This window comes from Panthera uncia (genome assembly GCF_023721935.1).
Source record: "Panthera uncia isolate 11264 chromosome C1 unlocalized genomic scaffold, Puncia_PCG_1.0 HiC_scaffold_4, whole genome shotgun sequence".
NCBI lineage: Eukaryota > Metazoa > Chordata > Mammalia > Carnivora > Felidae > Panthera > Panthera uncia.
Window position 1 is genome coordinate 13,392,222 of NW_026057585.1, and position 10,685 is coordinate 13,402,906.

The following is a 10,685-nucleotide window of genomic DNA, read 5'->3' on the forward strand; positions in this document are numbered from 1 at the left end:
CTGAAATCATTGTTGCACTATATGCTAACTAATTTGGATGTAAATTTTAAAAAATAAAAAATAAAACAAGTTAAAAATAAAAAATAAATAAAATAAGTAAATAAAAAAGATAGCAAAGACAAAAAAAAAAAAGGAATTCATCTGATGATGTGGAGAAAGGGGAATTCTTTTGCACTGCTGGTAGGAATGCAAACTGGTGCAGCCACTCTGGAAAATGGTATGGGGATTCCTCAAAAAATTAAAAGTAGGACTACCCTACAACCCAGCAATTGCACTTCTAGGTATTTATCCAAAGGATACAAGTGTGCTGTTTCAAAGGGACTCATGCACCCCAATGTTTATAGAAGCGCTATTGACAATAGCCCAAGTATGGAAAGAGCCCAAATGTCCAATGACAGATGAATGGATAAAGAAGATGTGGCATATATGTACAATGGAGTGTTACTCAGTGATCAAAAAATGAAATCTTGTCATTTGCAACTACGTGGATGGAGCTAGAGGGTATTATGCTAAGTGAAATAAGTCAGAGAAAGACAAATATCATATGACTTTACTCAGAATTTAAGATATAAATTTAAATTCTATATAAATATAGAATTTAAGATAGAAAACAGATGAACATAGGGGAAGGGAAACAAAAATAATATAAAAACAGGGAGGGGGACAAAACATAAGAGACCCTTAAAATATAGAGAACAAACTGAGGGTTGCTGGAGGGGTTGTGGGTAGGGGAAGGGCTAAATGGGCAAGGGGCATTAAGGAAGATACTTGTTGGAATGAACACTGGGTGTTATATGTAGAGGATGAATCACTAGGTCCTACTCCTGAAATTATTATTGCACTATATGCCAACTAACATGGATGTAAATTAAAAAATAAAAATAAATAATAAAAAATAATAAATTAATTAAAAAAAAAAGAATTCATCCTATGAGGGACGCCTGGGTGGCTCAGTCGGTTAAGCTTCCGACTCTCGGTTTCAGCTCAGATCGTGATCTCACAGTTTCTTGGGTTTGAGCCCTGAGTTGGGCTTTGTGCTTATAGTGTGGAGCCTGCTTGGGATTCTCTCTCTCTCTCTCTCTCTCTCTCTCTCTCTCTCCCTCCCCCTCCCTTGCTCACACTGTCTGTCTCTCTCAAAATAAATACATAAAAACTGAAAAACAGAAAGAATTCATCTGACAGACTCAAGCAAACAATTATGCCTCAATACACACAGGAGGATGTTCACTGTGGCACTGTTACCATAAAAATGACTGGAACTGACCTATTCATCAAGTTTCTGTTTCAATAAATCATAGCACATGCTTATAATGAATCACAATTCAGTTGTTAAAAATAAAGACATGGGCCTAAAGTAAGGAAAACAGTAAATTATAGAACAGGACAAATATTCTGATCTGATTTGTATAGAAGGTAAAAAGAAAAGACAGATGTGCTTGTACAGGCATAAAACATTTCAAGAAGAATATATTTAAGCAGGAGTTGACAGAGGTTAGCCTTTGGGGATTTGCAGGGAGGAGGGGAAACCTTTACTTCTCAGCTCATACCCTCTGCACAATTGGGACTGACATGCAGAAAACAGCACGGTGATTAAGAGCTCAGCTGCCTGAGTTCTTGCTCTCTTACCAGCCAAGTGACCTCTGGCAGGCTCATCTCTCTGTGGCAGGCACTGGAAATGTGGCAAGGAATAAAACATACAAGAATACCAACCCTCAAGAGTTTACATTCTAGTCGGAAGATATGGACAATTTAAAAAATATGGGTGTATATGCACACATATGTTTATATGTAAAATATATGCCAGATGGCAGAGAGTGCTGTAGAAGAAAGTGAAGCAGGTAAGAGGACAGGAAACCATGGGAAGTGGAATGGAGGTTGGGTATTAACAGCCTATCTCATAGAGTTCCTGTAAGGACCAAATGGATTGCTTAGAGTTCCTATAAGAACCAAATGCCTGTAGGTCACTTAGGGCACTCAATAAATGTGAATGATTATTATGAGCATATATTACCTTAAAATGTAAAAGTAAATAACAATTTTTAAACAAATCCATCCCAACAAGGACTTTTAATTAAGATCTCGTGTCTTCCTTTAATAGTTTTGAAACTTCGAAATGGGGATATACATTCTTCATTTTGCAAGTATAATATTATGTTGTCAGGCCCTCTGGCCTTCTCTCTGTCCTGTAAGCACAGACTCTTTCCTGCCTGCAAACTTGTCCACTCGTCTTCACCTGCCAAACTTCTCCAAACCTTCAGCTCGCCACTAAACCCACTCCTCAGAGTGGCCAGCTCTAACCTTCCCAATCTATAATCTAGGTTAGGTCTCCTTGCCACAGCTTTTGCTTTTCTTTCTTACCACTTAACCAAATTTGTAAATCAATTGCATTGGTAATTTGGGAGTACACAGTCTGCCTTCCAAGCCCAGTTCCACCCCAGAACCATTTAGGTGGGGAAATGTGAAAGAGAGTTTTCATTCATTCCTGGCTGGTGGAGGAAGCAGCTGAGAAGCGACTTGGATGATGTATAGGGATTTGTTTATATTGTTTGCTATAGAATGAGGAAGATTCTGTCTCTCAGTTGCAGTAATAGCTTCCAGAAACACTCTAAGGTAGGTTGGGAGCTCTAGGTGGGGTCCTTCTTGAAACAGGAGGGGTCCTTCTGCTATGGACCAAGCAAAACCAAAGGATGTGTTTGTGTGTGTGTGTGTGTGTGTGTGTGTGTGTTTCCTACTGATTTGTCAAGTTTGAAAGGACTGACAGTATTGCCAAAGGTATGAGAAAAGGTGAGGACATTTAGTGGAAAATAAAATTGGTGCAATTTCCTCAAAAGAGAAATTGGATAATATAGAGCAATATAAAATATATGCGCTCTTGGGGCGCCTGGATGGCTCAGTTGGTTAAATGTGTCTCTTGATGTCAGCTCAGGTCATGATTTCGTGGTTCGTGAGTTTGAGCCCCACATCAGGCCCTGTGCTGACAGTGCAGAGCCTACTTGGGATTCTCTTTCTTTCCCTCTCTCTCCCCTTCCCCCGCTCTCTCTCTCTCTCAAAATAAATAAATAAACTTTAAAAACATATTAAAAAAATATGTGCTCTTTGATCAAGGAATCTCCATGTCTAGCAATATAACTTAAGGAGTTAACAGGATAACAATTGAGCAAGTATTTACAAATATATATGCAAAAGCATTCATTTCAGTATTGTATATAGTAATAGAAATTAGAAGTCATTTGAATTGGTTAAGTTGATTAAATAGGTTATATTATATACATGCTACAGAACTCTATGCAGCCTTAAAAATGATGAAGTCAGACCTATATTTATTAACAGAAATGTCTCTTGTAAATTATTGCATGAAAAAATTAGGTTATAACACAGCATGTGTGATATGATTCCACTTTTGGAGAATTATATACTTATATCTATACATATAAGTGTAGAAGTATAGAAAGTCTAGAAGTATAGAAAGAAGTCTGGAAACATGCAACAAAATGTTTATGGTGATTTTAGCCGGTTACAAACTTTTGGGTAAGTTTTGTGTCCTTGTTCGCATTCTATATTTTTTGAAATTTTAGAATAAGAATGTATCATTGTTACAAAAATAATAAAGCTATTTAAAAATAGTATTCAAGGGGCATCTGGCTGGCTAGTCGGAAGAGCATGAGACTCTTGATTTCGGGGTTGTGAGTTCAAGCTCCACATTGGGTGTAGAGATTACTTAAATAAATAAATAAACATTAAAAAATATTCAATAGGACAAAAGGGAAATTAAAAAGTATTCAATAGGACAAAAGGGAATAAAGTATTCAATAGTAGTCAAAATAGTATTCAATAGGACAAAAGGGAATAAAGCAATCTGGAGTTCAGTCCCATTCCTAAGTTTTTAACAAAGATTTCATAAAACAGTAACAAACACATTTATTAAGCACTCACTATACACTATGCATTTTGCAAAGCACTTTAATCCTCCTCCAATCCATAAAAGGTAAGAACTAAATTATCCCCACTTTCCAAATGAAAAAACTGAGGCAAAGAGAGGTGAGTATCTTGCCCAAGACAATGCAGTTGAAATGGTAACTAGGATTCAACCGCAGGTGACAAACTCACACAGCCATCACTTCCAGGCCACCATTGTCCCATAGAAACACTATGCTAGCCACATGCAAGATTTTAAAATTTCCAGCAGGCACATTTGAAAAAGTAAAGAGACACAGGTGAAATTAATGTTAATAAGGGGCACCCGGGTGGCTGAGTCAGTTAGGCATCTGACTTTGGCTCAAGTCATGATCTCATGGTTCATGGGTTTGAGCCCTGCGTTTGGCTCTGTGTTGACAGCTCAGAGCCTGGAGCCTGCTTCAGATTTTGTGTCTCCCTCTCTCTCTGCCCCTCCCCGACTCGTGATCTGTCTCTCTCTCTCTCTCTCAAATAAATAAACATTAAAAAAAAGAAGTTAATTTTAATAATACACTTCAACATGCAATCAACATGCAATATTACTGAAGTATTCTGCATTCATTTTTTGTACTAAGTTTTCCAACTCTGGTTGTGTTTTATACTTTACCGTACAACCGAACTCAGATGCTACATCTTCATCAAAAATACTTGATCTCTATTTAGATTTCATAAATTTATGGTTATGAAAGTACCCAAGTAGTTCCAAACACAGCCAATAATTTTTCAATGATTGAATTGAGTGTGCATTTTAATTTCAACTTAATTAAAATCACAAAAATTAAGAATTCATTTCCTCACTGCACTAGCTGCATTTTTATTTCTTGGTAGTCACGCACGGCTAGTGGCTACCATATCTAGATAGTACAACTCCAGACCCTTAACTGCTATGCTTTCTTCCCTCTCTTGGCCAAATTCTACCAACTTTGTCCTCAGAATATCTTTCACATCTACTCTTTTCCCCTTTCCAACACTTTTACCACCATTAAATTCTTATTAATTTTTTACTACTATAAGACCATGTTAATCATAGTTCCACTAAAAATTCGTAACAGCTAATGTTTATTGAGTACTTATTATGCACCAGTAACTGTTCTAAACACTTTACATGTATTAACTCACTTAACTGTCATAATATAGTAATTAAGTGGTCTTTATTAATATTCCCACCACAATGATGAGGAAGTTGAGTCCTGAGGAGATTAAATAATTTCCGCAAGGTCATACAGTTACTGAATGGAGGAGCTGGAAACTGAACCCACCCCACTTAGTATATCCAGACCCCACTCTCTGTACCACTAGCCTGCCTCCCTCTCACAAATACATACATAAAAATGATGGTTTGAATGCTAGGATTATAGGTGATTTCTACTGTCTTCTTTTTATTTATTTTTTTCCAAGTTTTCTGTAAATGAAACGAGTCACTTTTACAATTTTTAAAGTTTCTCTATTAAAGTAAGGCAGATAATGATCAGTCTGGTTCAGTTTTATACTCCTACCTTAAGACAGGAGAATAGACAAAATGACTTCCTAACTGTCTTCAGATCTCAAGAATTTATTACTCTTTAGCGCCCTCTGATATCAAACAAAAACAGAACCTCTTGCAACCCTATAAATACTTCATGATGAATGGAGACTTTCAATTTCCCCTGTCCACCAAATATGGCAGGATGTTTTAAACATCCAACCTTGATGATTCCTAATCAAAGGAGTCACTTTAACTCTTAATGCTTTCAGTGAAATATTTCCTGAAAGCTCAGAGGTCCTCAATGTTTTCTAGATCAACTTGTTTCCCTGAGGAGTTCAGACCTCGAATAATGAGTTAGAAGCAAATACAGGAGGAAATATAGAAGCCCAGAAGCTATGATCAGAGGGTAAAGTGTGGTGCCAGGGTCTCAGGCTGTTCTCCCTCCTGGTACGGGGGCTGACTCTGGGGAAGTCAGAACTGCGAAAGGCCATCACTCTGATTCAAGAGCTGTTCTCTCTGCATCTCCCATACCCACTCTAAAACCCTGACCAAAACCCTCAGCTTGCCCCTTTTCTTCACCCTGCACTTAAAGTCAGTCGCCAAACCCTCTAGCCTTCAGTGTATTTTTCATATCTACACCTCTATGTGTCCCATTACCACCAGCCAGCACAGTTCCTCTCTTAGCCCCCTCCCTGACCAGTCTCCTTGCCCCCATCTCCTTCTCTCACCTTTTGGCCTACCTCAACCATGTTTACTTTTCTTTTAAAAAAAATTTTTTAAGTTTATTTATTTTTGAGAGAGTGACAGAAACAGAGTGTGAGTGGGTGAGGGGCAGAGAGAGGGAGACAGAATCCGAAGCAGGCTCCAGGCTCTGAGCTGTCAGCACAGAGCTTGATGTGGGGCTTGAACCCACGAACTGTGAGATCATGACCTGAGCCGAAGCGGGACTCTCAAACCGACTGAGTCACCCAGACACCCCAACCATGTTTACCTTTCATTCATGCTAATCTGCTCTGAGCAGGCCACTACCTCCGCCAGAAATCCTTCAAGGATTCTGCACTTCAGATTTCTAACTCTCCAACCTTGATTTCTACTGTACCCCACACCGACTCCACATTCCAACCTTATCTCCCATTGTACTCACACCTACTTCACATTTCAGCCGCCTGGTCTACTTGCTCTTCCCAGGATCCCTTGCATTTTCCTGGTGTACCTTTCCACAGGCCCCTCCCTCTATCTAATCCATCTCTGCCCATTGCAGTCCTACTGATTATTCCAGAAGTAGGTCAAGTGCTAACTGTTCGAATATGTTTTCTTCTTCCTATTCACGTCTATATTGCCACTCTTGCATTGTTCACCACATGTTAACCTTATGTTATCATTTATGTATCATTATTTGTGTACTTATTTCTTCTGCCTACCAATATTTCTCTTTTTTTAAAGTTTATTGATTTATTTTGAGAGGGAGAGAGAGAGGGAGGAAGGAGGGAGGGTCAGAGAGAGAGGGGGAGAGAGAGAATCCCAAACAGGCTCCTCACTGTCAGTACAGAGCCCAATGAGGGACTCGAACTCAGGAACCGTGAGATCATGACCCGAGCTTAAATCAAGAGTCAGATGCTCAACCGACTGAGCCACCCAGGCGCCCCTGCCTACCAATATTTCTTAAGCACCTATGACATGTTAACGGCATGCACTAGGCGTTTTACATGTGTTATCTAACTTAATCCTCACAACAGCTTTGTGAGAGTAAGAATAATGAAGAGTATTATCATCACCACTTTACAGATCGGGAATCTGAGGTTGCAAGAAATTAATTAACTTGTTCAAAGTAGCATCCTTACTAAGTGGCAGAGTCATCACTCACTCAATTGAATTTTATTACAATCCAGGTATGCCAGATTCCTAAACCCTACAGACTTTTCAGTATAGATTGGGAAGTCCCTTTGGGGCAGTTAATGCTGGAGCCTCAGGACAAGGCAGATCTGTTAAGAAGGTTTTCTGCTCCTCTCTCATTAGATTGAGACTCATCGTGCTATAGGAAATGCTCCTTTGGCTCTCAGTCAGCACTTGGCCCAGGTTAGTACAGGGCTAAAGAAATGATTCATGAAAACAAATACCATACAGGATTCTTAGTTCCACTGGTGACCCTGATTATTATAAAACTGTGAAAGGAAACGCATGCCACACCCTGGCCCAGGTTTAGCAACCTAGAACTCCCAGTTCTCTGTCACCTTAGTCTAGGCCTCATGCTAAACCTCTCTGTCTCCTGATTAGATCCAGAGGGATACCTCAGATTTGAGGAACAAGGCTGCAACAGCACTGTTGTTATTAGGGTTGGCCTAATGACTCTGATAAGAGTCCCTGTCAGTAATACCCAAATTGGACTCACAAGAAATTCATACGAAGATTAATAGTAGAGAAGGGTTAGTCTACCTTGAATTGTTTTGTCACCATTTAGGGTTGGAAGCCCCCAAACTTGTTGCGTCAGTTCATATTGCCAAATGAAGAACATTATAACAATGGGCTTATTCTCTTCCTTATTATTTTGGCATCATGTGTGTCCAACAGCCACTGTTTGCTCAAGGAGAGTCTCAACAGGACTTGCTGATGCTTGTGGCCAATAAGCATGGTTCCTAAGCCACTTTCACTCTGGCACGGGGTGTGGATCTAATGGTAAAGAAGCTGAATGGGAAAGGAGGTTAGGTAACGCAAATTTATGTTTTTATTTTTACTCTCTCTTTCAGTACTCAAAGCAGTCCTTTTTCAGGTAGGTAATACTGAGACATCCATCCTACAAATCCAAAAACTGTGTGGTAAGTGACAGGCAGGGAGTGGAACCCTCGTATAACTGAGTTGCACAGCCTTCCACTCTCCTAAGCTCGTGCTCTGTGGCAAGACCTTTTGTTTAGGCAAATGTCAGCCATTTAAAAAGGACTACAGGCTAAATTTGTACCCAAGTTATAGTTCTCAAGTGTCAATATTCTTCCCTCCCTCCAAACCAAGATGATACAACATGTTTAATTTCTCAAATGTCTCATATTTTCCAGAGCTGACAAGATCTCACCAAGAAGTAGTCGCTGCACTGTAAGACTCTTACCTTTCACTCAGAAGACTCCCATGTTGGATTCTTAGGTAAGTGGGCTTGCTTGAACCAGTTATCTCAGTTGGTTAGACCACAGGCCACCAAGGACAGTCAGCCACAGTCACGGACAAAATCATTCTGTTCCCAGCCATCTTTAAAACAGGTCATAAAGTGGCTGAGTGGCAACACAGATGACCCAGGGCAGGTCATCAAGGGGACTGACGAGAGTTACCAGAACTGCCATTAACTGGAGCCACTTGTATCATGTTCGTGAATGAAGTAAAAAATTCTAAGGGGTGCCTAGGTAGCTCAGTTGGTTGAACATCCGACTTCAGCCTAGGTCATGATCTCGTGGTTCACAAGTTCAAGCCCCATGTCGCGCTCTGTGCTGACAGCTCAGAGCCTGGAGCCTGCTTCAGATTCTGTGTCTCCCTCTTTCTCCGCCCCTCCCCTGCTCACACTTTGTCTCTCTCTCTCTCAAAAATAAATAAAAACATTAAAAAAAATTCTCTCTCTTCCCATCCCTTCACTTCTTGATCTGTTATGTTGTGGACAGTGTAATGAATAGAGCACCTTCATAATAATGTATGTCCATATGGGAGGGGGTTGTTGTTACTAATCAGTCAACACTGACAACTTACAAAAAGTATTTCAACCTCTCAAAACTCTAGCCAAGTATGACATTGGAGATCCCTTTTACGGGGCTAAACTATTGGTGCATTACGATTCTTTCACATTTCACAGAAATAACAGAACAACTTTTATTTTGCCTTCCCCACTGCAGTTCTTGTATTTTGTTACTGTCTCTGCCATATGGTTAAAAAGGGTTACTCCGAGAACAACCAAATATTGTTATTTCAACACTATAGAAACTACTGAGTTTTGTTACTCCTTAATACCTTGTGTATCCCTCCAAAAAGAATGCTCAAAGACATTTTTAATTGGAAGACATTCACTACCTATTGTCTGAATTGTGTTGGCAGCGTTTGAGTAACACCTTGAAAAAAACTCATGACGTACGTCGGCAGAAGTCCAGAAAAGGAAAGTAGAGATTTGTGGAAAGCGAAATATTACAGGACTCCAAGTGTGGTCAGAGGTGGGTCTTGTGCTATCAGGTATACTAAACAAAGCGCACTGGGAAAGGCAAAGCATTTAGCAGTCTGCAAGGTAAATGGATGTTTGACACGGAGTGGGGAGAGAGAGGTGATGGGTTCCTTCAGTTCCCCTCACACATCTTCCACCTTCGCTCTCCTTTTTTGAAGCCATGATAAAACCACATGGATTCCCACTTTGCTCCCCTACTTTCCTCTGGCCTTTCTAACTCTTCTCTTACCCCACTTCTTCTCTCTCACTTTCCATTTTGCCCCTCTGTACACAATCTTTTGTTTTTCAACTAAAGGTAATTTCATTGCAGCTGGAAAACAACCCATGCCTTCTTCTTCCCTCATTCCCGAGTCCAGGGACCTGGGTCCCTCCTGGGCTCCTTGGAGCTGGGACCTTCCCCCCTGAGCTCAGCAGCCCAAGCTGTGAGGATGATCTATTTCGTGAGTCCTCCAGTAGGCTGGCCTCTCCATGACGCCAGTCTGCTCCTCTTCCCTCCCCCAGCCCCACGTCTCATCCCCAAAGAAACCTAAACTCCGTGGCCTCTGAAACTGTCTGTGCCTGGGTCCTCAAGGTCTCCGCCAGGATCCAAGATTTTTCTAACCAAAGTGGGGTTGAATCGGGGAAGACAGTACCTCTTTGCAGGCGTGAAGCTCCGGTCCCGCTGCCTGGGTCACCTGGAAGGCGGTCCCAACCCAGAGCAGCAGCCGCAGAAGCCGGAGTGTGCGCCGCTCAGTTCTTCCCCTGCGTCCGGAGGAGGGATGGAGGCTGCGCCCAGGCTCAGCCATAACGTTGTCCTGAGCGAGCGGCAGCAGCGGCTCAGGTGCTGCGGCTGCTGCTACTGCTGGCAGAAGGCGGAAAAAAAGGGGAGGGAGGTTCACAGGGGGAGGATGCAAGGGGCTGGGCTCGCTTCAGTCACCTCCCTGCGGCTACGCCGAGGCCGCCCATCCTTCCTCCTCCCTCCTTCCTCTTCTCCTCCTACCCACGTCGCCTTGGCAACCGCCTCCTCTTTCCCTCCGCGCGGGTGGGTCAGGGACCACGAGCTCCTCTGCCGCTCACCTGCCGGTCGCCATGGCAGCCGCC

At 41.5% G+C, this 10,685-nt stretch overlaps 1 protein-coding gene across 4 annotated transcripts in view; it reads right to left on the minus strand.

Annotated features, from left to right (window-relative positions):
* The window catches only part of ELAPOR1 (endosome-lysosome associated apoptosis and autophagy regulator 1), a 68,261-nt gene extending 57,626 nt beyond the window's left edge, over window positions 1-10,635 (minus strand). For 2 of the 4 annotated variants that reach the window (XM_049616652.1, XM_049616655.1), the window contains exons 1-2: window positions 10,585-10,635; window positions 10,238-10,446 (exon numbers count right to left, since the gene is read on the minus strand). In XM_049616652.1, the coding sequence (XP_049472609.1) occupies window positions 10,238-10,390 (153 nt within the window). In that variant the 5' untranslated portion in view covers window positions 10,391-10,446; window positions 10,585-10,635. The other 2 variants (XM_049616653.1, XM_049616654.1) reach the window with 1 other exon arrangement.
* Between the last annotated feature and the right edge of the window lie 50 nt (window positions 10,636-10,685).